The sequence below is a fragment of the Tyto alba genome, unplaced genomic scaffold, assembly GCF_018691265.1.
Source record: "Tyto alba isolate M040663 unplaced genomic scaffold, T.alba_DEE_v4.0 Super-Scaffold_9, whole genome shotgun sequence".
Lineage (NCBI taxonomy): Eukaryota > Metazoa > Chordata > Aves > Strigiformes > Tytonidae > Tyto > Tyto alba.
In genome coordinates this window covers 6349239-6372067 of record NW_024881330.1, presented here as the reverse complement: position 1 = coordinate 6372067, position 22829 = coordinate 6349239, and the positions used below count along the sequence as shown (strand labels likewise).

Below are 22829 nucleotides of genomic sequence, written 5' to 3'. Positions count from 1 at the left end.
GACTAAAGGAGTCAACTGTATGGTAACATGGTGCTTGCCTGACTGAGCCCTGCACTTCATCATCACAGTCATAGAATCATAGAATATCTCAAGTTGGAAGGGACCCATAAGGATCATTGAGTCCAACTCTCTCCTCCTTGCAGGACTACCTACAACTAAACTACATGACTAAGAGCACAGTCTAGATGCTCCTTGATCTCTGACAGACTTGGTGCTGTGATCAATTCCCTGGGGAGCCTGTTCAGTGACCAACCACCTTCTCAGTGAAGACACTTTTCCTAGTGTCCCATCTGAACTTCCCCTGATGCAGCTTCATCCCATTTCCTTGTGTCTTATTGCTGGTCACCAGAGAGAGGAGGTCGGCACCTCCCCCTCCGCTGTCCCCCTTGAGGAAGTTGTAGACTGTGATGAGGTCACTCCTCAGCTTTCTCTCCTCCAAGCTGAACAAGCCAAGTGATCTCAGCTGCTCCTCCTAAGTCTTGTCCTTGAGGTCTTTCATCATCTTCATCACTCTCCTCTGGCCACACTCTAATAGCCCGATGTCCTTCTTATATTGAGGCACCCAAAACGGCACAAGTACTTGAGGTGTGGCTGCACCAATGTGATGTAGGGTGGGACAGTCACTTCCCTTGACTGGCTAGCTGTGCTGTGCTTGATGCACTCCAGGACACGGTTGGCCCTTTTGGCTTCCAGGGCACACTGTTGACTAATATTCAACTTGACACCAACCTAAACCCCCAGATCTCTTTCCATGGGGCTGCTCTCCAATTTCTCGTTCCCCAATTTTAATGTATAACCAGGATTATATAAATACCAGGACTACCCCATCCCAGGTGGAGAATCATGCACTTGCTCTTGTTGAATTTGTTGAACAGTTGGTGATTGTCCAGCTCTCTAGACTATCCAGATCTCTCTGTAAGATTTCTCTACCCTTGAGGGAGTCCACAGCTCCTCCTAGTTTAGTTATCATCAACAAACTTGATTAATGTACATTCGATTCTCATGTCCAGATCATTTATAAAAACATTAAAGAGCACTGACCCTGAAACTGAGTCCTGGGGAACCCCAATAATGACTGGCCCCATTTACTATATTCTCATTAAATCCTATTTCTAATACTCTTCAGAATGGGTGAGCTCATGAATCTGAATTCATGTGATTGAATCTTAGTGTGCTTCAAGCCAGATGAGCTCATGAGTAGGAGAGGTCTGCATGCCAGCAACTGGGTTGTGAGGCTGTGAACCCAGGTGGCTTGTAGGTCTGGGTGTCAGCAACTGTAGGACACTGGGGTGCAGAGGCCTGAGTACTGGGCAGAGTAGGTGTCCAAGACCAGCTGCTGGAAAGATCCACATTTCATGTATATATTCCAACTGTGGCCTTCAAACCTCATCAGCCAGAGAGGAGGAGTGGGATTGAGATATTCTTTCTCATATTTCTCTAAATGTTATTTAGGTTTATATGAGTGTTGGTAAAGGCATTATTCTCTGCGTGGCCACATGCATGGGTGTATGTGTGTGTACTGCATATTCATATGCCCATTGGCAATATGTGCTCTGCCTCACTACTGGCTGGACCTGGGAACACAGAACCACAGCACCCTCGCCTCTGTTGGGCTGGGACAGGACAATTCCCCCAGGTCTAGAAAACCACTGTATTCAGCTACCTCTAACACAAGGAAAAGCACTCCACAGGGCCTGTGTGATCTTTAAATGAGGTGAAAACAGGGAGTCCAACAGGCTTGCATATGCAATTTGTTTGGGGATGCAACTTAAAAAGGTGCAACTGAGTAGAGTGAGCCACTACAAGGTATCCATTTCTATAAGAACACCACAAAAGTGTTGGAGTACCCATATGCAGCATGGATAAGTCAATCTGGCATTCCAAAAACATCCAAAACAAGGCTTGACCTCATATCTCAGAGACTGCGTTTGAATAAATTGGCTCACACTATGACTCCTCTCACTTTGGTTTCTATTTCAGGCACATTAATTCACTAATCCTCATATATTCCTCTATGCTTTAATGCTCTGCTCAAGCAAAAGCTAAATACATAATTCTGAACACACAGTAATATGTACAGGGCAAGGCAGAGAAAGAGCAAAACTCTTCTACTTCTGCATCACATGCATCCATTAGGCAATTTCAGCATAAGCATGTGTATTCACCCCATTTCTCTAAGCAGTCCCCTCTTCTGTTCATGGTTTAGTTGGCAAGAACATACTCTGCTAATACTCCATTTATGGCTCAGAATTACGTAAATAGTAACACATGAAATGGTTTCAGTTGGAAGGGACTTTCAAGATCAATAGTTCCAACCCCTCTGCCCTGGGTAGGGACACCTTCCACCAGACCAGTGGCTTGAAGCCCCATCCAACCTGGCCTTAAAACACTCCCAGGGAGGGGGCTTCCACAACTTCTCTGGGAAACCTGTTCCAGTGCTTCAACACCCTCACAGTGAAGTACAACTTTCTTACATTTAATCTAAATCTACCCTCTTTCAGTTTAAAGACATTACCCCTTGTCCCATCACTACATGTCCTAGTAAAGTTTCTCTCTGGCTTTTCTCTAGGCCACCTTTAAGCATTGGAAGTCCACTATAAGGTCTCTCCAGAGTCTTCTCTTCTCTGTGCTGAACAACCCCAACTCTCTTATCCTGTCTTCACAGAAGAGGTGCTCCACCCTCCCCAATCATCTTCATGGCCTCCTCTGGACCTGCTCAAGCAGGTATGTGTCCTACTTATGTTGGGGGCCCCAGAGCTGGACACAGTACTGCAGGTGGGGTCTCACAAGAGTGGAGTAGAGGGGAACAATCACCTCCTTCGATCTGCTGGCCACACCTCTCTTGATGCATCCCAAGATATGGTTGGCTTTCTGGGCTGCAAACACAGAGTGCCAGGACCCCTAAGTCCTTCTCTGCAAGGCTGTTCTCAATCCATTTTCTGCCCAGCCTGTCTTTGTGCACGGGATTGACCTAACCCAGGTGCAGGACCTTGCAGCTGGCTTTTTGAACTTCAGGAGGTTTACACAGGCCCACCCCTTAGGCTTTTCAAGGTCCCTCTGGATGGCATTCCTTCCCTCCAGCGTGTCAATCACACTACAAAGCTTCATGTCATCAGAAAACTTGCTGAGGGTGCGCTCAATTCCACTGCCCATGATTCCAACAAAGATGTTAAAGAGTACCAGTCCCAATATTGACCTCTGAGGAACACCACTCTTCACTACTCTCCACTTGGACATTGATCCACTGACTGCAACACTTTGAGTGTGACCATCCAGCCAATTCCTTATCCACCGGGTGGTCCATCCATCAAATCCATGTCTCTGCAACTTAGAAACAAGGATGTCGTGTGGGACAGTGTCAAATGCTTTGCACAAGTCCAGGCAGATGATGTCTGTTGCTCTTCCCTTATCCACCAACACTGTAATCCTGTCACAGAAGGCCACCAAATTTGTCAGACATGATTTGTCATTAGTGAAGCTGTGTTGGGTGTCACCAATCACCCCTTTATTTTCCATGTGACCTAGCATAGTTTCCAGAAGGACCTGCTCCATGATCTTGCTGGGCACAGAGGTGAGACTGACTGACCTGTAGTTCCCTGTGTTTTCCTTTTTTCCCTTTTTAAAAATTGAGGTTATATTTCACCTTTCCAACTTCACCTGGCTGCCATGACTTCTAAAATATGATGGATAGTGGCTTAGCCACTTCATCCTCCAGTTCTCTCAGGACCCATGGATGTATCTCATCAGATGCCACAGGCTTTTGCACCTTCAGGTTCCTTAGATACTCTCAAACTTGATCTTCTACCAGGGGTGGTTCTTCATTCTCCCAGTCCCCGCCCTTGCCTTCTGTGTCTTGGCCAGTGTGTCTGGAGCCCTTCCTAGTGAAGACTAAGGCAAAATGTCATTGAGTACCTCAGCCTTCTTCATATCCCAGGTAACAAGGTCTTCCGTTTCCTTCCAGAGAGGACCCACATGTTCCCTAGTCTTCCTTTTATCACTGAGATACCTATAGGAGCTTTTCTTGTTGCCCTTGATATCCCCGGCCAGATTTAATTCTATCAGGGATGTGGCCTTCCTAAGCTGAACCTTGGCTGCTCAGACAGTTTCTCTGTATTCCTCCCAGGCTAGCTGTCCTTGCTTCTACCCTCTGTAAGCTTCCTTTCTGTGTTTAAGTTTGTCCAGGAGCTCCTTGTTCATCCATGCAGGCCCCCTGTTGTTTTTGCCAGGATGCATCACTCCTGAGATTGGAGGAGGTGATCCTTGAATACTGACCAGTTTTCTTGGACCCCTCTTGCCTACAGGGATTTATCCCATGCTACTCTGCCAAGCAGATCCCTGAAGCAGCCCAAGTCTGCTCTCCCGAAGTCCAGGGTAACGAGCGTGCTGTGTACCCTCCTCGTTGCCCTAAGGATCTCGAACTCCACTATTTCATGGTCACTGCAGCTAAGGGTGCCCTTGAGCTTTGCACACTCCACCAGCCCCTCCTTGGTGAGAACAAGGTCCAGCATAGCATTTCTCCTTGCTGGTTCCTCTATCACTTGGAGAAGGAAGTTGTCATCAACACATTCCAGGAACCACCTGAATTGCTTATGCCCTGCTGTGTTGTCCCTCCAACATATAAAGGTGGTTGAAGTCCCGCATGAGGACCAGGGTGTGTGAACATGAGGATGCTCCTATCTGTCTATAGAGGGCCTCATCCACTTTCTTTCTGGTCAGGCGGCCTGTAGCAGTCTCCCACTATAGTCACCTCTGTCTGCCCTCCCTTTAATACTGACCATAAACTCTTGGTTGCCTCCTCATCCATCCCCAGACAGAGCTCCATGAACTCCAGTAGGTCATTGGCATAGACTCAATACTTTTGCAGACAAAGTAAAAAAATCCTCATCTATATATACCTTTTACGCAGGGAGAAAAGCCTGAGACAGGTTAAGGGCACAGGAGGAAACAGGGTGAGGACTCCAATTAAAAAGAGCTGCTGGCTCTCAGCTCTGAAGCTGAAAGTATTATACACACAATTTTCTCACATCGCTAAGAAGGGTATAGGCTGACACCTTTAATTCAGTGTGTAATATGCTGAAGCAGCTCCACTGACTTTATTCTGTTTTTTTCCATGGGACTCGGTCTTTGTGAAAGTCTTGTGGATTCAAGGTTATACAGTGTTTTTCAAATTCAAGAGTGTTTGCACTGAAGCTGAGGTTATGATAAATCTACAGTGTAGAAAACCATCATAATAGTTGTTTAAAATAGTATTTAGTGAAGCAGATTAAATAAATAAAACCAAATCAATCAGAATTAAGTGTGGTATGTAGGTGGCTACTCATCCTGACAGTGGTCAAGCAATGATGACAGAAAAAAGTAATCTGTTGGTGTGAGACAAGTGATGTCTATATTTGGAGTCAAGTTCATAGACATAGATATGCAGATGATAAAACCCCAGTGAAGAGTAACTTGCTCATCTGTTGTACATCAGGATGCAGAAGTGAACTCATCTACCTCTACTGAAACAAATTCAGTAATTAAAAATTAGCCACAGCCTAGTGACTTTCAAACAAGCCAGATACTTATTTGCTAATTTCATTCTGATTTTAATATTAATAACCGAACATTAAGAAAGGCAAGAACCTCACTGTTCCTTAGAAAAATCATAACAAATAACCCAGCAAATCTTCAATCATTGGTAAGCCTGTGAGGACCATGAAGGCCATGACACAGTCACAGTGTGAAACATGACTGACCCAGTCTGCTTTACCTTACATAGTATTCAGCATTATAAAATCAAATATTAATCACTGAAACATAGAATGGTGTGGGTTGGAAGGGACCCTAAAGATCATCTAGTTCCAACCCTCCCTGCCATGGGTGGGGACACCCTCCCCTAGACCAGGTTGCTCAAAGCCCCGTCCAACCTGGCCTTGAATCCTTCCAGGGAGGGGGCAGCCACAGCTTCTCTGGGCAGCCTGTTCCAGTGTCTCACCATCCTCACAGTGAAGAACTTCTTCCTTACATCTAATCTAAATCCACCCTCTTTCAATTTAAAACCATTACTCCTTGTCCTATCACCACACTCCCTGAATAAAGAGTCCCTTCCCACCTTTCCTGTAGATCAGCTTTAGGTACTTAAAGGCCACTATAAGGTCTCCCCAGAGCCTTCTCTTCTCCAGGATGAACATCCCCAACTCTCTCAGCCTGTACTCATAAAGGAAGTGCTCCATCCCCCTGATCATCTTCATGGCCCTCCTCTGGACCCACTTGAACAGGCCCATGTCTTACGCTGGCGGCCCCAGAGCTGAGGTCTCATGAGAGTGGAGTAGAGGGAGAGAATTCCCTCCCTCGACCTGCTGGCCACACTTCTCTTGATGCAGTGCAGGCTAAATTTGTCAACCAGTATCACACAGCAATATGGCTTATTGTTTCAAGGTAATTTCCTGGACTAATTCATTGGGAAACTTATACACCTAGGTAAACAGAGCATGAAAACATTGACTGTGATTGGTACAGTATCATTGCATGTACATGGGGATGCAAAAAAATGCAAGGTCTCAGATGTCCTCCGGCAATTACAGCTAGCAATAAAGTTTGCTTCCTCCTAAACTTATTTCACTTGCAAATTCATTGCATATCTGGAGGACTGTGTACAGGGTTACAGTCAGAGCACTCCCAAATACCCCTCATCTCAAGAGGAGTCGTACATGACAAGAACTGGAATGATCAAACCCCAGTGATATGAAAATCCAAACTTTTCAGAGCAGGCTCCCAGACACAATTCATGGCCTACTGATAATCAGGAGGTGAGGGCAGAGCTGGATGACGTCCAACTAAATATTTGTGGGAAATTATGGGGATGATGGCTCTCGTGGAATGCAGCATTTTAAGCAATCTGATTTTGTATTTCCCTATCAGAGTGCTGACTATGTCACTGATGTGGGCATGTGTGTCACACTCATTCCATCTAACAGGGTGACAGGCAAGGTTACATCTGCCCAGTAGACCAGACCTGCTGGCTCAGCACAGGTCTCAACTCACATCCACAGCCAGTGTGTCAAGATGATGGAGAAAATTCAGGAGTAACAGCCAGTGTTACCAATCACTTCTACAGCATTTTCTGCTTTTCTCTTTCAACTAAAACCAACTGCATCAAGAGTCCTCACAACAGACGTGTAGACACCTGAGCCACGAATGGCAACCTCTGAACTCATTTGTGGTTTGCATCTTCAGAGGGTAGAAAGTCCCACAGGCTCTTGGCACAGCTGAGCACAGGCAATGAATTCCCCAGATGGTGATGGGTAAGTTTTTGCCTAGTTACAGGCTGCAGCAGGACCTGCTACTTACTGGGGGTCCAGCCAGCCCAATTCCTGGCACACCTCTGTCTCCCGGCTGTCCAGGGAGGCCAGGAGCTCCCCTCTCACCCTGAAACAAAGAAAGAAGTTAAAGGCTTTGTGCCCCGTTGAGAAAATGTGCTGAAATGCAATCAGGTTTTATAACAGAACATAACACTGATACAACCTGACTTGATGCTGCCCACAGATGTGCAGTATCAGGTTGTGGCAGCATGGGGATATGGCACAGTTCCTGTCACATCATGCTAAGAAAACTGCCCCTTTCCTTCATGCGAGCCCCAGCCCACTGCTGTGAGCACTCACACAACGCCAATGTGTGCCACATCACATAAGTGGGCAGGAACACAGCCTCTACAAGTATTTTAAGTGATTGTAGGGTACAGCATCCCATTTCCAGCACTTGCAATTGCCTGCAGGGTATTAGACACTCCTTGGCTTGGGGAAACACTAAGCACCATAACGTGCTTTTCTTTCTATATGTTTCAGTGGTAAACGGCTAACCTGCAAACATTGCTAAATACAGATTATTTATCCAGGGAAGAGAGAATTAGCGATGTTCAGTTACATCTTGATATTTACATTTTCTTCATCAACATAGGCCTGCTCAAAGAAGTGTAAGGATAATTTTTTGTAAAAATATAATTCAACTGTTCTATCACTCTCTTCAGAGGACTACACTACAAAAGGAGAGACCTCCCTTCTAGAAAACAGGATTTTCAATAGTAAAAACCTGCAGAGCACAGACAACTACTTGACACTGTTTAATGGGCATTGTAGACAGAAGATTAAGAAAGAATTCAGCTGCAGTACTTAAATTTAATGTCTGTTCTCTTGTTATAGGGAAAAATCAAATAAGATTTTTATGGATTGTATTGCAGTTGTGAGATTCAGTCTCGGGTTGGCAGTAGACTTATAACAATGAATCTTTTTAATGTTATTTATTATTACTCTATTTCCAGCTGTATAGAAGCATGATAGAAAAAAAGTTACCTGTGGATTCTGCCCACCCAAAATTCAGTCTGCAATATCTCATATTTTTTTTCCCTTTCTTTCTTTCTTAACTAATCTTATATTACAAAGAAACAATACTGTAAGGACAGTGAGAGAAAACGTATTCTGATTAGTTCAAACACTCCAGAAGATCCCCTATCTGTTATTTTATTGAAGAATATAATTTTAATACAAAAAGTTCTATAGTATTTTCCCATGCACAATTAAGATTCTTACCATCTTGTGTTGATATTGAATAGAATATTTCATAAGATTTATTTTAGTGTTCTTTTCTGACTTTTATATTAATTCTCAGTCTATTATTGTGTGTGTGTTCTGAACTGTCAAAGATATACACAACAGACTACAATGCATTTATACAGAATGCAGCAAAATGAAAAGAAAACATTTTATAGCTATTTGGTTATTTCAAAAATACAGGATCTAGATGGATCTAGTTTCATACTGCTATATTCCTACTTATATCATTTACAGAATCTGTTTCAACATCCTATTCTTCTTCCAGTCCAGATCAGGAGATTTCAAAGAGGAGAATTTCTGACATGGCTGATTGAAGTTTCAAGCACAATCCAGATGCTCACAGAAGTTTTTGCTGTTTTATTAATTTCTCTATTTGATGTGTGCTTATAAGGGAATAAACATGACCTTCAGCTGATGAAATTTGTGTCATTACCCTCATCAACTAGCTAATCTTTCCTTAACTACAATATAGGAGGGCAAACCAGGACTATCTGGTCCCATTGGAAAATAATTCATATCTTCCCTGCATAGACGTGAAGGAAATGAGTGCTATGGAGGAATGATCTTTGAGGGGCTGACAGGTGGTCTCAAGAGTAGATCATCTTTTAGCTATGTAATGTCTCTCTAGCTGTATGGATTAAATGTCCTCATTCAGTTTCTCTGGAAAAGTGCATTTAGCCCTTAGTCTGTGTTGAGTTCACATAATGATGGAAGAAATTTTAAATGTGGAAAGTGAACACAGCTAATTCATATCTTAATGTTTACATCTACAGACATATTGGATTAATAAAGAAAGGAACCTCCTAAAAGGCTAGAAGTACATTTTTGAGTGACAACTTCACAAACTATTTTCCAGAGAAAAACAGACCATGTTTCCACCATAACTTTTTCTCTTCAATTGGGAGAAGCAGTCCACAATAAAGTCCATGCTCACCTTATGTCCAAAGGGTCCTGGCAAGCCTGGTGGGCCTCTATGCCCCTAAAGTGACAGAGCCAAAACCAGAAAGCAGTCACCATGCAGCCAGACAGGAGCCTGAACTTTGAGACAGTCAAGGCAGACAATATCCCCACCACCACCCTCCTTGCCTCACACTGTCTTGGCAATATTTTACCCGTAATATGTAAGTAAATTAAATAATATGCTAGCTTGGCCAGAATTAAATGCTTTTAAGTAAATTCCATCAAGCTAATAATTTTTGTACTTGTCATAAGGACAATGGTTACTTCTTGTGGAGGTCTCCATTTTCAATGGCCATCAGGGCACACTGAAAAGAGTTTAATGTTCAGAAATACAGATTCAGTTCTCTGAGCCTTTTTGGATGATCTGCAGCATTTTGCACAGCCAGGCCTTTTGTGTGTTCAGGCAGACAGCCTGTGAGCACCTGTAACAATGCAGCCTAACTCTACCACAGATCCACCACTCTTCTGCAGAAGTCATGCTCGTCTATCTCACACTGAACTACTCAAGCACAAAGCTTGCCAGAAGTACTTACCTGTTCTCCATCTTTACCCTTACCAGGCAAACCTGGCTCTCCAGCAGGCCCTGGCTCACCAGCTGGCCCAGGCAAACCCACTTTTCCTTCTTTTCCAGGATCACCCTGTAGAAGACAATCCAGCAAAACTCTTAGTAGCATATTAAAGTTCATCTTTGTCTCAATTCTTTAATTGGGACTGAAAGATATGCATTTTTTCTAGCTTTCTCATCTGAATTTCTCTTGGTATCATAGGAAACCCTTTTTTCTGGGAAGTCTTTTCCTTCAGTAATCTCAAGGCATTTGTAATTTTCCTTAAAGAATATAAAAGGAGAGTTCAAAATGTTTTTGGGAACCAGATATATGAGAGAGCCCCTGGTCCACACATGACCCTGAGGTAGATCTCAATAATCTGGAAGATGATCTGACTGAAGTGGCTGGGATTCATGCTCCTTTAAACCCTGTATATATGCATATATGGGGCCATGTTTCTGATTAGTCATTCTTATTCCAGCAAACGAAGATTGGGACCCCAGCATGCTGGGCACTGTGCAATGAATCTGTAAATTACAAACCCCTGACCTCAAAAAGCTCACTGCCTAGCTACAAGATGGGACATAACAGTTAGACAAAGAAGGCAAAAGGTAAGCTAGGATGCATCAAAAAGCTGAACTATTGTTCTAGTTGCAACAGCTTATCAGAAAAGCAGAAATCTCACTTTCTTAACCACGAAAGCCAGTTTTCCTTCCCGCTTTGGATTTACAGTGATGAACAGGAGGTACTTAAAATACCAAACCCCCACTCTTGTCAGGTGATGAGGACAACAGAAGATCATCACTGAAAAATGTGCAGCAGTGACTTCACTGTATCCAGTTGTAGCTCAGTGGCTTTATTATGGAAATTATAAAGCTGCAACAGCATGTATAATAGAGGAGGTCAGACACAACATCTAATGTGTCTTAACCATCCACAAACCTATGAAATAATTTCCCAGTTCAGATTGCTTCTGTCCCAGGTTACTTAAAATGCCTAAGAAGAAAAGAAAACAACCCATGAAAGAACTAACTCACCTTTTCCCCTTTTTCTCCCTCCTTTCCTGGTAGTCCAGGGTCTCCAGGCACACCCTGGAGAGAAAAGAACTTTAAAGCTTAAAAGTTTACTTTTAGGCATTATTTGATCCTAAAACAAATGGATAGATTTGTGAGTTCAGTACAATCTACCTCAAGGATTAGTATCAGTTTTACATTTCCCAGTACAGATAACCTGTAATACAGAGAACACAACAGAAGAGTCGTGTACCAAGTGCTTAAAGGAGTTTAGTTTTTTTTTTTTTTTTTTTTTTTCAATATAAAAAAGAGCTGAACAGCAAAAGCAAGAAATTGAGCTAATCCCATGTTTCTGCATTCCCATTCTATCAATTACTATTTTTTTCATTCTGTGAAATCCTCAGCAGTTCCTAATCCATTACCAACAAACCCCCAGTCATCGCATCTGTATCAGAAAAGTCAAAAGTCTCATAATATTAATTTTTTATGGCTATTGCTCTCCAAAGCTATACATTGGAAAACATAGCTATGTTCACTTTACTCTCTATTTCAGTTTTCAAATCTCTTCAGGTCTTGGCAGATCTCAAAGGATTCCTTGACAAAATATAGATGATTTAGAGCTCCAAATTAAATACTGTAACTTTCTAACTCACCAAAACACATTATAGAGTGGTACTCCATTTTAAGACATGAAATGATATCTTGGAACCAGTAAGATTGGATTGACCTCCTCACAGGATGGATGTGATAAATATTTTCCTTTCTGCACCAGTAAAAATTATTTCCAACTATATTAGCTTTTTTAGGTAATACATTGGTATTACTGGTACAGAAGTTTGTTGAAAGGAATATGAAATTGGAAAAGGTCTTCATTTTTGATATTAACTTTCAGTTTGAAGTTAAATCACTACATTAATACAGTTAAATCAAATGTATCTTAACAATTAGTAGAAAGGCAATCTAAGATTTCTTGGATTGCCCAGGTAATGAACTCTGCTGTAAAGAGCCCTCCGTGCTAAGTCACTGTGCCTTAATACATTATAACATGGGGTCTAACTGCTGTTTTCCCCTTACTCCAGTGTAAGCCCATAGAAACCCCAGGCACTGGACAGAAAATTACACTGGCGGAGCAGGGAGTAGAGTTAGTCCAAAGATTTTTTTACAAACATGAAAAGCTCTGTCATACACAACTTAATAATGGTGATGAACATCTACTGAGATAAGGAGGACACTGTATTGATTTCAAGGCTCTGAAACAAGGATCAAATACTTAAATGCTTTCACATAATAAAACTAGGAGCTTACCCTGCAATTTTTATATCAAAAAGTCATGATTTCAAAAGGAAAGAATGAATGAAAACGAGGGAAAGGAAACAAAACGAGAGAGAATAAGCATTGTAATTTTTCTCTTGAAGATCTGGCAGAAAAAAATCACTTTTGACAATATGGTGAGAAATGAAGCAGCTCCATGCCTCCCTCTTGCTTTAAATGAATATGAGAATGTTTAATGGATACACCATTCCCAGGTGTTTCCAGATCTTTTAATTCAACCATTAAAAAAAGTGTAATGAAACACAGCCTTTTGAACCTGACAGTAAATCTTGTGGAAGGGAAAACTAAACGTATTAAATGAAGAAATCAGGTCAGAGATGGGAAAACAAATACACTGGTGCATACATACCACATTTCCTGGCAAGCCTCTTGGACCTGGGGGACCTGCTGGTCCAGTCACACCCTGTTTTAAGAAAATGAAACATGTGCATGTGTAATTCACAACTTTTACCACCATAGGAACGAGATGTTCCAAGTGAGACTGGAGTTCATGTCAGACAAGGTGTTGTACAAGCACAAAGCAAAAAAAAGTATTTCTGCGAAACACTTTGTAATGTAAAGAAGCATGAAACAATACAAAATGGATGAAGACTCTCATTGGGATCTTAAAATTAGCTTACATCAAAATAAATCCTAAATCTAGCTGAGATACAGGAAGAAAAGTCGGGGCCTGCAGGATCAAAAGAACAAAGGAAAGTGTGATGATTCATTATTATAATAAAATTCTAGGTCAACAAAACATGATTTGTTGACAATTCTACCTTTCTCTACTCTGGGGAACAAATACTGAAAACTCTTATCTGCACTAAATAGATGAACAGCACAAATGATTCAAAGTGTTGTAGTTCTGAATTTCAGGTCTTTTCTGTCTGCAAGTGAAAGCTTTTTAGGGTGGGAAAACCCATGTGTGTTCCCAAAAATGCATGTGGGACATGAGTGGACATATACGTGGGCATACGTGGACATATCCCCACAGAGATGTATGTTTGTGGTTACCAAGCTATATTTAAACATTTTCCTCTATACTTGACTGTATCATGTTAAAGTTGCTACCTCTGTAGTTGCTTGTCAGCCCGCACTGGTCAGGGTTCACTTGTCACCACAGCTTTGCAAGGAAAAGTACTCCTATTAGCATATCTAATGCATTTAGGGCTATACCAGACAGACTATCTAAAAACATCTGCACCAGGAGACTGAAATAACCTATCTGACTTGGAGTAGAATATGGAAAAACCTCTTCTACTGGAAGGGCTGGGCAGTAATATCTTGTAGAAGGACAATGCAAACAGTTGGGAGATGAAAATCTTCCACAGTATTGCTGTTCACAAAGTGAATACCTATCTAATGCCTTTGGTTCACTAAAAGAGAATTAAAGGTTTCCTCATTTCTGTGTTATTTACAGTCCCTGGTCTACAAGCCAATAGAAACATTTGGAGCAGTGGTAGTCTGTGAACAGATGACAAAAAAAGAGTTGCTTGCATATACCTTAATTTCCCTATCATTAACACCCTCCATGCCACTGTGTTACACAAAGAAATAAAACCAATGGATCAGTTTGGTGGAGAGGACTTTTTTTTGTCCTTTTCTTTGTTTGTTTGGTTTTTGTTTTGTTTTGTTTTTTTTCTCCCTAAAAAGATTAAGGAGTCATTCAGTCAAGAGTGAAAGAGAGCTGGGGACAGGCAGTTCAGAGTTTATGGTCAAAGCACTGCTAGAGACAATGTCTAAGCACAAACCCAAGAAGGAAAACCATGAACACAAAGGTAGAAGAAGAAATTTCAGTGCTTTAGGATGCTTAATTTGGATTTCCTATTCCTTCCTTCTCCCAGACACAAACATCCTGTTTCTCAATCATTATTTCAAATAGTTCTATGGTCTTCCTTCTCTGCTTGCAAAGAAGGTATGTGGCCTTTTATTCAGCCACAAAGGGCTTCTACGCTCTCACAATAATAAAACGGGACTTGAATCTTTTGCTGTTCCTTAGTATACAGTCAGACAATAGCAGCACTCCCTACAACACATGCCTCAAAAAGTGGCATGTGATGATTCCTCTGGTGATGAGCCTGTATCGAAGAAAGCAGAACTGACTAAGAAGCCTGAATCAACTGTGCTCAAAAACTAATTCAGGCTGCTGATGAGACATGAGCTCCCTGCACCAGCTGGCTGTCCGGGCTTGGTTGATATCGCAGTGCAGTAAGAAGCTCTGCCTGCACGTCACCCAGAAAAGAGGGCATTTTATTAGAGAGAGGGAGACTTGGCCAACAAAGGATGCACAATTTAGAGCTGGGCTGTTTGGGGCATTGATTTATTTGCACACAAGCAGCTACTCTACCAGCTGCAGCTTAGGATGTGCCCTGTGCCCAAACAGCCTGGGACTGTGAATCTGCAGGGCATTGACTTCAGTGTCCCTTCAGGTGTGTTACTGTCAGGGAAAAATGCTGCAAGGGAAGCAGTTACTCACAGACTCTCCAGGGGCTCCAGCTTCTCCTCTGGCTCCTTTCTGCCCCTTTGTACCCTGTGCAGAAAGAAGAGAGATACCAGCTGATTAGAGATGGGACAAGACTGCCTGCCAGACAAAAAGATTTCAAGGCGCCTGAGCATGCACTAGGCAATGGTTTTTGTTAATCAGTTCACAGAGGAGTTTAACGGCTGAGGAAATGGCTCCCAGTTCTCTGTACAGTGAGAAAATGAAATATAAAAATAAAACCCTGAGACATAAGAAGAATTACTAATCACTGAGCAGTTCAGAGGCTGTTTCTCAGCACAGGATGTTATAACTTGCAGGCATTCATCTGGGTGAAACTCCTTCGTATCCTCAGGCCTACCAGCTACTTAATTTCTAGCTCATGTGTGATGATCTCCCTGTCAGAGGAAGTTTTGTCTACAGTTCTCAAATACAAAACCCAGCCATTTAGAAATGGTCAAAACACATCATAATCCAGAGGGTTTGTCCCAGTCCTACATACCATGTAGCTCTTTCTTAAGGATTTTGGCAGGACAGAGTCTACTCACTGAACAGTCCCCCATTTACCAGATGTTTGTTAAAAGTTGCATGGTATTACTGTTTTTTTCATAATGCTAAGACAGTTGTTAACCTGTTTAAGTTGTTGATGAAAAAGTAATAGTGGACATATGTCTTGGGCTGAGCACAGATGATGGCAGAGTGAACACCCTCCCATGTTGACATGAAAAAATACCTCTGTGATGGCAGGAAATAATATGCGTGAGCTAAGAAACTTTCAAAAGAGAACTGAGACTATAAAATCATTTCACATGAGACACAGCGCATTCAAGCTCAAATGCGCTGGGGCCGAATCTGAATGCTCTGCCTTGTTTTGGCAATGTACTGCAGTAACGTATCTGTGAGACCTGTGGTTCGGTGGCATTAATATAAGATGCCTTCTTGAAGGATCCTGAAGTTGTCAGGAATCTCTCAGGCAATACTGATTATGCTAAAGAGATGCTGTGTTTCTGCTTTGATTTTCCTCATGTTGTCCTGATGTCCAGCATAAGTAAATATCTCTACAGAAGTCCCTGAATTTACAACAATAAGGAAGGAGAAATGGGCTGTTGGTGTGTAGGGGAAGAATTATGTACAGTGATATAGACCTTGAAGGCACACCTCTCTGGTCATGTCTAAGATTTTTCAAGACTGGGCCCTCTTACCTGTACTCCTGCAGGTCCTGGGACACCTTGTTCACCTGGGACCCCCGGTAATCCCTGTAGAAACAGAAATAGAGGTGAAGGAGCTGAAGGAAACTGCTCCTTTTTTCTGTGCAGGAGATGTTTCTCCTTCCTTCCACTGAGAGAAAAAAGGGTGTTTTGCACAGAGGATGTGATTGCACAGGACTCTGTCTCTCCTTGGGGCTCCATCAGAACAAAAGCAGTCCAGAATAGAAATGGAGTAGCCAAATGCACAATTTAGCTGGGCCACATCACTTTAAAAGCCCTTAATAAATCCCGTACAGCCTCACTGCCAGCCAAGTCCTGTTTAGCAAACCCCATAGTCCTCTTTTCAGCTACCTCAGGGTCAGAGTTATAAATTAGGGGCTTAAATTGATGTAGTCATGTAGCTTCCTCTAGAGTCAAAGCCAAGCACCACTGTGGCCATTTCTGAAGAGAGAAGTATCTCAACTATGGAAGGAGCATGTCCCACCCTCTCCCTCCAAAACAGGTAGCTCTCATGTCCTCTCCTTGCTAAAGTTCAAAACCAACTGAAAAAATACTTGGCTGTGCTTACAGGTTCTCCACTCATTCCTTGGTCTCCTTTCTCCCCTTTTGGTCCAGGTTCACCCTGATATAAAACAATAAGACATAGAGAGAAATAAAAGCTACTTCCATGACTGAAAGTCACACTAATCCTGTTTGGTAAGAGAGCTCTTCCAATCAGTCATCACTTTATGACATACAGAAGCTTCTTCAAAGGTATTTGAGGTCAATGAATCAAAACTGATATCATACACTAAGACTTGGAGATCACTGTTTAGATTTCTTGGACTGTTTTGATAATAATTGCCAAAATGTTCAGTTTAGAAAGAGAACAGTTTTCCATCATAGAGAACAGTCATTAAAGAATTCACCATTCCAAAATTTTATCAATTAAGCTCCAGTGTATTAAAAGGCCAGATGATATGACCATCAGCAAAAGCACCAGCGACACTGCACTACCTCTCTGCAGGACCACAGACCTAATGTCATCCTTCAGCTGGGGAAATTACCGCACATACAGACAGTTTCCTATTCCATCTACGAGACAGAAGAGTTCAGGGTCTCATCTTGAGCAATTCCAGAGATGTGCACTGTGCAGCTTTTCCTGATTTCTAGTTCTGTTAGCATCTCCATACATTCATACAATTTCTGCTCCATCCTGCAATGTCAGTACATTATTTCATGCACCACCATCACTGGCTAATATGATTAATTTATTCGTGTTCTTCCTCCTTAGAGTAAATTGAATATGCTTTCAGACAAAATTTCACCAGCTTTGTTCTGAGTTCTACAACAATAATCAATAAGTCCATATTTCTGCTTTTTATAAATTGAAAAGGAATAGCACACAATTATGGATCTAGCTGAAATAAACAAGGCACTACATGAATACTCACGTTTGTGTATTTATATGAACATATGTATTCAGGCAACAGCAATCATTACTTAGTTATTATTTATCATACAAAGTGTTTCAATTATGCAATCAAGTAAGCGTAAGAACATCAGTGATTTAAGCTACATACACATGCAGGGAATAGTGATCAGTCAAAATGCAGAGCCCAAGACAAATAAGCTTGAATTTTATTCACATCAGCTATTTGACAATCATTTCTGCAACACCTGGGAATTCAAAGTCCGTTTGCAAATGATTCTCTAGCAGACAAAATAAATGTAACTGCATAAATATTACTTATTTTTGTATTTATTATGCATTATGAATAAATATTATAATCTGTGATAAATAACAGGAGGCATTTTTACACTATAAGTGGCATCCCGTTAGATCAACTTCTAATCGGGCAGTCCCTGGTGCCATCTAGTGGCCTTCAGAAAGATAACGGGACCACTTCAAGCAAAGCGTCCTATGCAACAAGCCTCTAGGGTTGTGCCTGGAAGCTGTTCTGTGTAATGACAGTTTAAACTTTGAAACCGTTTTGAGAGAGAGGAACAACAAAGCACAGACATACGGCAATAATTTTATAGGCAGGGATGGTGTTACTGAGTGGGAATAAGGGTACATATTACCAGGGAAAACAAAAATGCAAAGGGAAGAAGTAACTTAACAGGTAAAGGGAGGAAATTTTCAAAATATTCTCCTTTCTCCCACTTTTTCATCGATACTTGACTTGCATGGTTATGCAAAATACACAAAATTCCAGTCTAATGTCCTTGCACAGCCACAAACACGGGTAGAGGCAGCATTTCTTAACCCAACCTGCCAGCAAGTATGCCTGTGAGTCCTTTCAAATTTGCCGAACTCATGACTATCTGCTGAGATTACTAACACTGTCCGCTACTGCTGCACATTGTGGAGACCTCAGCCCCTGGCAGCTGGACTTAATCCACTGCCACCTACTTCTTTCCTACAACTCAATAAACAGAAACACTGTGGTGACAGCTAACAGCTGCTACCAACCTGGGCCAGATCAGAGCTTACAGCTACCTTGACCTACTCTCAGCAGTGTCCTCCTGTATTGTCAATCAATTCACTAGTCATTTCCGTGCCACTTAAAGGAGAGCAAATGCAGTGGGGGCTCAGCCGTGCCCAGCTGCTGTGGGAGACAGAAGGCAAAGTGAGCAGCCGTCTCCTGTTTTACTGCTTTCACCTCTTTCCATCCATCATACTTGGTTCCCACACAGCTCATCTCCAAGAATTATGTAACAATTTTAACCGACTAGCCTAAATAAACATGAAGCAGATTTCTGCTGGATGTGATACTTGCACCTCTGGAAGAAACTGATCCCCCCAACTCTACTGCCCTGCTGCATCAACAAGTTTCTGAAGAGTTCACAGCACAGACTTCACCCAAAACACACAATGGAGCTGCAGTGGTGGGTAAATGGAAGCTCAGATTCACTTGGTCAAAGATTTTCTGTTTATAATGATTACTAAGGTGTGGTTTAAATTACATTGATTTTAACTAATAATAAGTAAATAGAGTAACAGTGCTGCTGTCTTCTGTCCAGGCTGTGTTTCTGGTATCTGCGTGTATAAATTTCTCCCTGGTACTATACACCACATAGTCAGTAGAAAGCAATGACAAGTATTGTGTTTTGAAAAGAGAGTGACAACTTTCAGCACCCTGACGGTCCTGCAGCCTCTAAAACATAACCCATGACACTCTCCTAAGGCTTACCACCACCATCTGACACTTTAATTTGTAGAGCTATAAATCAAAGGTAACCATCTCCCCTTTTCCTCCCAAAGCTTGCAACGCAATGTGCAGACCTGTGCTACAGTAAGTATCATCACATTCATCTTGCACATGGAGAAATCCCAGCAACCCGACCTGGTGACAGACTTCAGGCCTTTTATTCTTTACTATCTTGCAGCTCATTTACAAGAGTAATGTGCTCAAAGCAAAACAGAGAAGTCCTTCTGTGGCTGTAGGCACTACAAAGACCACATAAGATGTCATTGTTCTGCATATTTCCTTAGTATATAATAACAAACTACAAGCCAAGTAGAAAAGTGAACCAAAGAAATCTCATCTTTATCTCCAGTACTACCTTACATTCCTATTTCCTTCCTCAGCCTCTGAAGAACCTGGCACATGCGCTTTCTTTTCTGATGGCACTCTTACAGCATACCTCTTCCATTAATACATGCCATAAAGCCTCCTGATCCTTAACAAGCTTATTCACATACCAACGGTGTGTTCCTATATAATGCCGGATATTTCTCACTATGTACTGCAAGCACTCTTCATGTAAGAGGCTGGGAAAGCATACAGCTGTGTCCTGGCCACAGCTGGCTTGGATGCTGCTGTTACCAGGACAGCCATGTGCTTCTCATCATGGCTGGTTACAATGGTGAAGTTGCCCAGAACCAGACTCAAGTTCTTCACGGAAAGCATTACAGTAACATGGAAAATACTAAGGTGCTGTGTGTTTATCAGATACAAGAGGTAATAAGTCAGAAAACAAGCTTATTCAAGATGTTACTTACAGGAATCCTAGGGTGTGGGGTAAAGAAGGCTGTCTGGAAGAGAAACCAGATTGTTAATAGAAGCATTACCTATTCTCCTTGAAATGCAATAACTTACGTATTCTCCTTGTTGTTACAGATTGCATATTCTATATATCCATCAGTAAGTTTATAAATTAACAAATCATTGTAACATCTGTCTGTTTGGAAAACAGTCCACAAATATCAGACACTTCTAAGAGTATACAAAAAATGAACATAAACTCAAAAACTTCCCATATGTCCCACTGCTATGAAAACACAATCATCAACCTTGTTAGCAAGTTTACTGATAGCAATCTTCAGCTCACTTTTCCACTTGGAACCACCTTCAGTATTATTAAATTTCCTAACCCCACAGCTGAGCTTGGTGTGTTCTCTCTCTCCTTTGTATCATGTACAAGACAAGTACATGTCAGCATGGTTGTCCTAGGACTACACAGTGACCCTGAAGGACTAGTCACAAAAAAAAAAGACAAAGTTTTGTAGAGAGAGGCAGTATCTTTTATCAAAACTGGTAAGGTGAGGAAGAAAAATGTAGTCCTTCATGAAATTAGATATGTCAAAATCATCACCTACTTTTACAGCTGAAATAGAAATAATTTCTCCCTACAAACACAGGGATCTTGAGCAGTCAAGCATATCTTCTCTATATCTAGCCATATTGTACTGTCTTTGTAAGTTGCCTTCTCTCTCGAGTAAGATTTATACTTGTTGTTGTGACTGGATCCTTCTTGTGTGATACACATGGAGTCTTCCTACACGATACCATGAAGCTCTGTTTGGCCCAGACTAAAGAGGCCTAACTAATGACAGGGAATAAATTTCAACATCCTGTCCTGTCCCTTGCTTCATGAAGGTCTGTAGGCACTTGACTTTTGACAACAGATCTTGAATCTAATTCTCTCCATAATGTGACTGTGGCAGCTGTAACCTGTGGTGGTGGGCAAAGCTGAGAAGTGAATAACTGCCATGGTTTTGGAAGATCTGTGACTGAGATCAGCCCTCCTGTTGCAATGACAGGACTGTTTCTAGTGCTTACTCCAATCTGCCTACTCAGATTTTGCTAGAGGGAACTGTGAGGCTTATGTATTTACATTCCATGGATTCTGGTTTAATTGACTGTAGTGAACTCCATTGTAATTATGCTCATGCTCCCAAAAGTAATTATGCAGGCTCATTTTTAAAACAATAAATTGATGTTTTCTTGGTCTCTTTTTTTTTTTTTTTTTTTTTTTTAATTAGCAGAAAGAATATGTGCAATCATGTATGACTGGTTTGTGTGTTGGATCCAGTGCTGAATCCAGAATGGACAACTCTGGGATGAGAGGGTCTCTCTAGGGTTACAGCAGAGTATGGCACTGTATGCTATGGAGGCTCTGGGAGGCTACAGCACTGCTGAAGCTGAATCCTCCAGCCCATAATTCATGTCAATAAGAATTGGAACCTTCTGTTTTTTTCTGGAAGAAGGTGAATTGTTCCCCAAGAAGACAAGCTGTTTTTCACTGATATCTGTTCAGAGTCAGTCTTATCTTGAGGTCTCAACTGAAATACCTAGCTCACCCTGGAAAATCTGTGTGAACACACTCCCCATTTTCATCCATGACCTTCTTCAGACAGCTCCCACAGCTGCTCAACAAATCACAAATCCAATCGAAGTGCTACCACAAGGCAAGTGCATACAAAAATGCTGTTGGCAAAGAGGCAGAAGAGGGCGCAACCTTCCTCAAAAAAAAAAAAAAAAAAAAAAGATCAAATACAGCTTGATATGCAAGGGAGATAATATCAGAGTAAATGGGTTCTACAGTTTCTGCAGAGAAGTAGGGGTCTTGAAAAGCTTTGTTTCTGAGGAATTTGTGTGGAGGAAATGTGATGATGCCTTAAATATTGCTCCAGTACAGAGCACAATTTTACTTACTGTTCCAGGTAAGCCTGGTGGTCCAGGTGAACCCGTGTTACCCTAGAGAGAGGAGATTATAATTAAGGATATAAAAAAAGATGCTGAAATAAAACTTATTATCAGCCAGATGATGCAACATCACCAAATGAGATGTAACCCAATGATAACCTGTCAGCCTAGTGACACTTAAAATCCCATAGCATTCACTGATAGATAGAATTTACCCCATTGCTCTGGCCAGAATTTCTGTTCTCCTTGCTTTGTTGCATACAGGATTCTCACTTTGCTGTCTTCACAGGTCAATAGATTTCTAATGTTACCCCATCCAGTGCAGGAGTGATATGGAGTTTAATTTGTATTTTCAATTAAAGTTAATAAAAGTTTTTGATTGAAAAATATGTTTTAGCCAAACTTCTTTTGTGGATGGAAAAAAAAGCAGCTCTGTTTTTTATCAAAAATAGAAGCTTCTAAATCCAGACCATGCCCTCCCATAGATGGTGAAAGTCACTGGTAAACTGAGGGCTGATATATCCTAGGAAGAAGAACAAAGTGGCACCCATTTCCTGATCACTATCACCATTAAAATGAGGGCAATTTTTTCACTATACAACCATAGGCATCTACAAGGTCAGTTCTCCATCTTCACCTTCATGTCCACAGTGGTTGAATGTAAATTTTGGTGGATATCACCTTTGTCTAGTTCTCTCATTTTCACTAAAATTAATGGTATTGTTATGGCAGAAGCACAGACCATTCCTTAAATTATTGTTCTAGCACATCACAGGCAAGCACAGAAAAGTTCTCTTAGAATTTAAT

The 22829-nt window shown here is 41.6% G+C and overlaps 1 protein-coding gene across 3 annotated transcripts in view; it reads right to left on the bottom strand.

Moving 5' to 3' along the window:
- COL22A1 (collagen type XXII alpha 1 chain) overlaps positions 1–22829 on the bottom strand; it is a 283818-nt gene that overhangs the window by 38675 nt on the left and 222314 nt on the right. For all 3 annotated transcript variants that reach the window (XM_042785800.1, XM_042785801.1, XM_042785802.1), the window contains 10 exons: positions 22032–22073; positions 20096–20128; positions 16676–16729; positions 16102–16155; positions 14897–14950; positions 12788–12841; positions 11131–11184; positions 10082–10186; positions 9523–9567; positions 7330–7407 (listed from right to left, as the gene is read on the bottom strand). In XM_042785800.1, coding sequence (XP_042641734.1) covers positions 7330–7407; positions 9523–9567; positions 10082–10186; positions 11131–11184; positions 12788–12841; positions 14897–14950; positions 16102–16155; positions 16676–16729; positions 20096–20128; positions 22032–22073 — 573 coding nt within the window. The remainder of the gene's footprint in view (positions 1–7329; positions 7408–9522; positions 9568–10081; positions 10187–11130; positions 11185–12787; positions 12842–14896; positions 14951–16101; positions 16156–16675; positions 16730–20095; positions 20129–22031; positions 22074–22829) is intronic.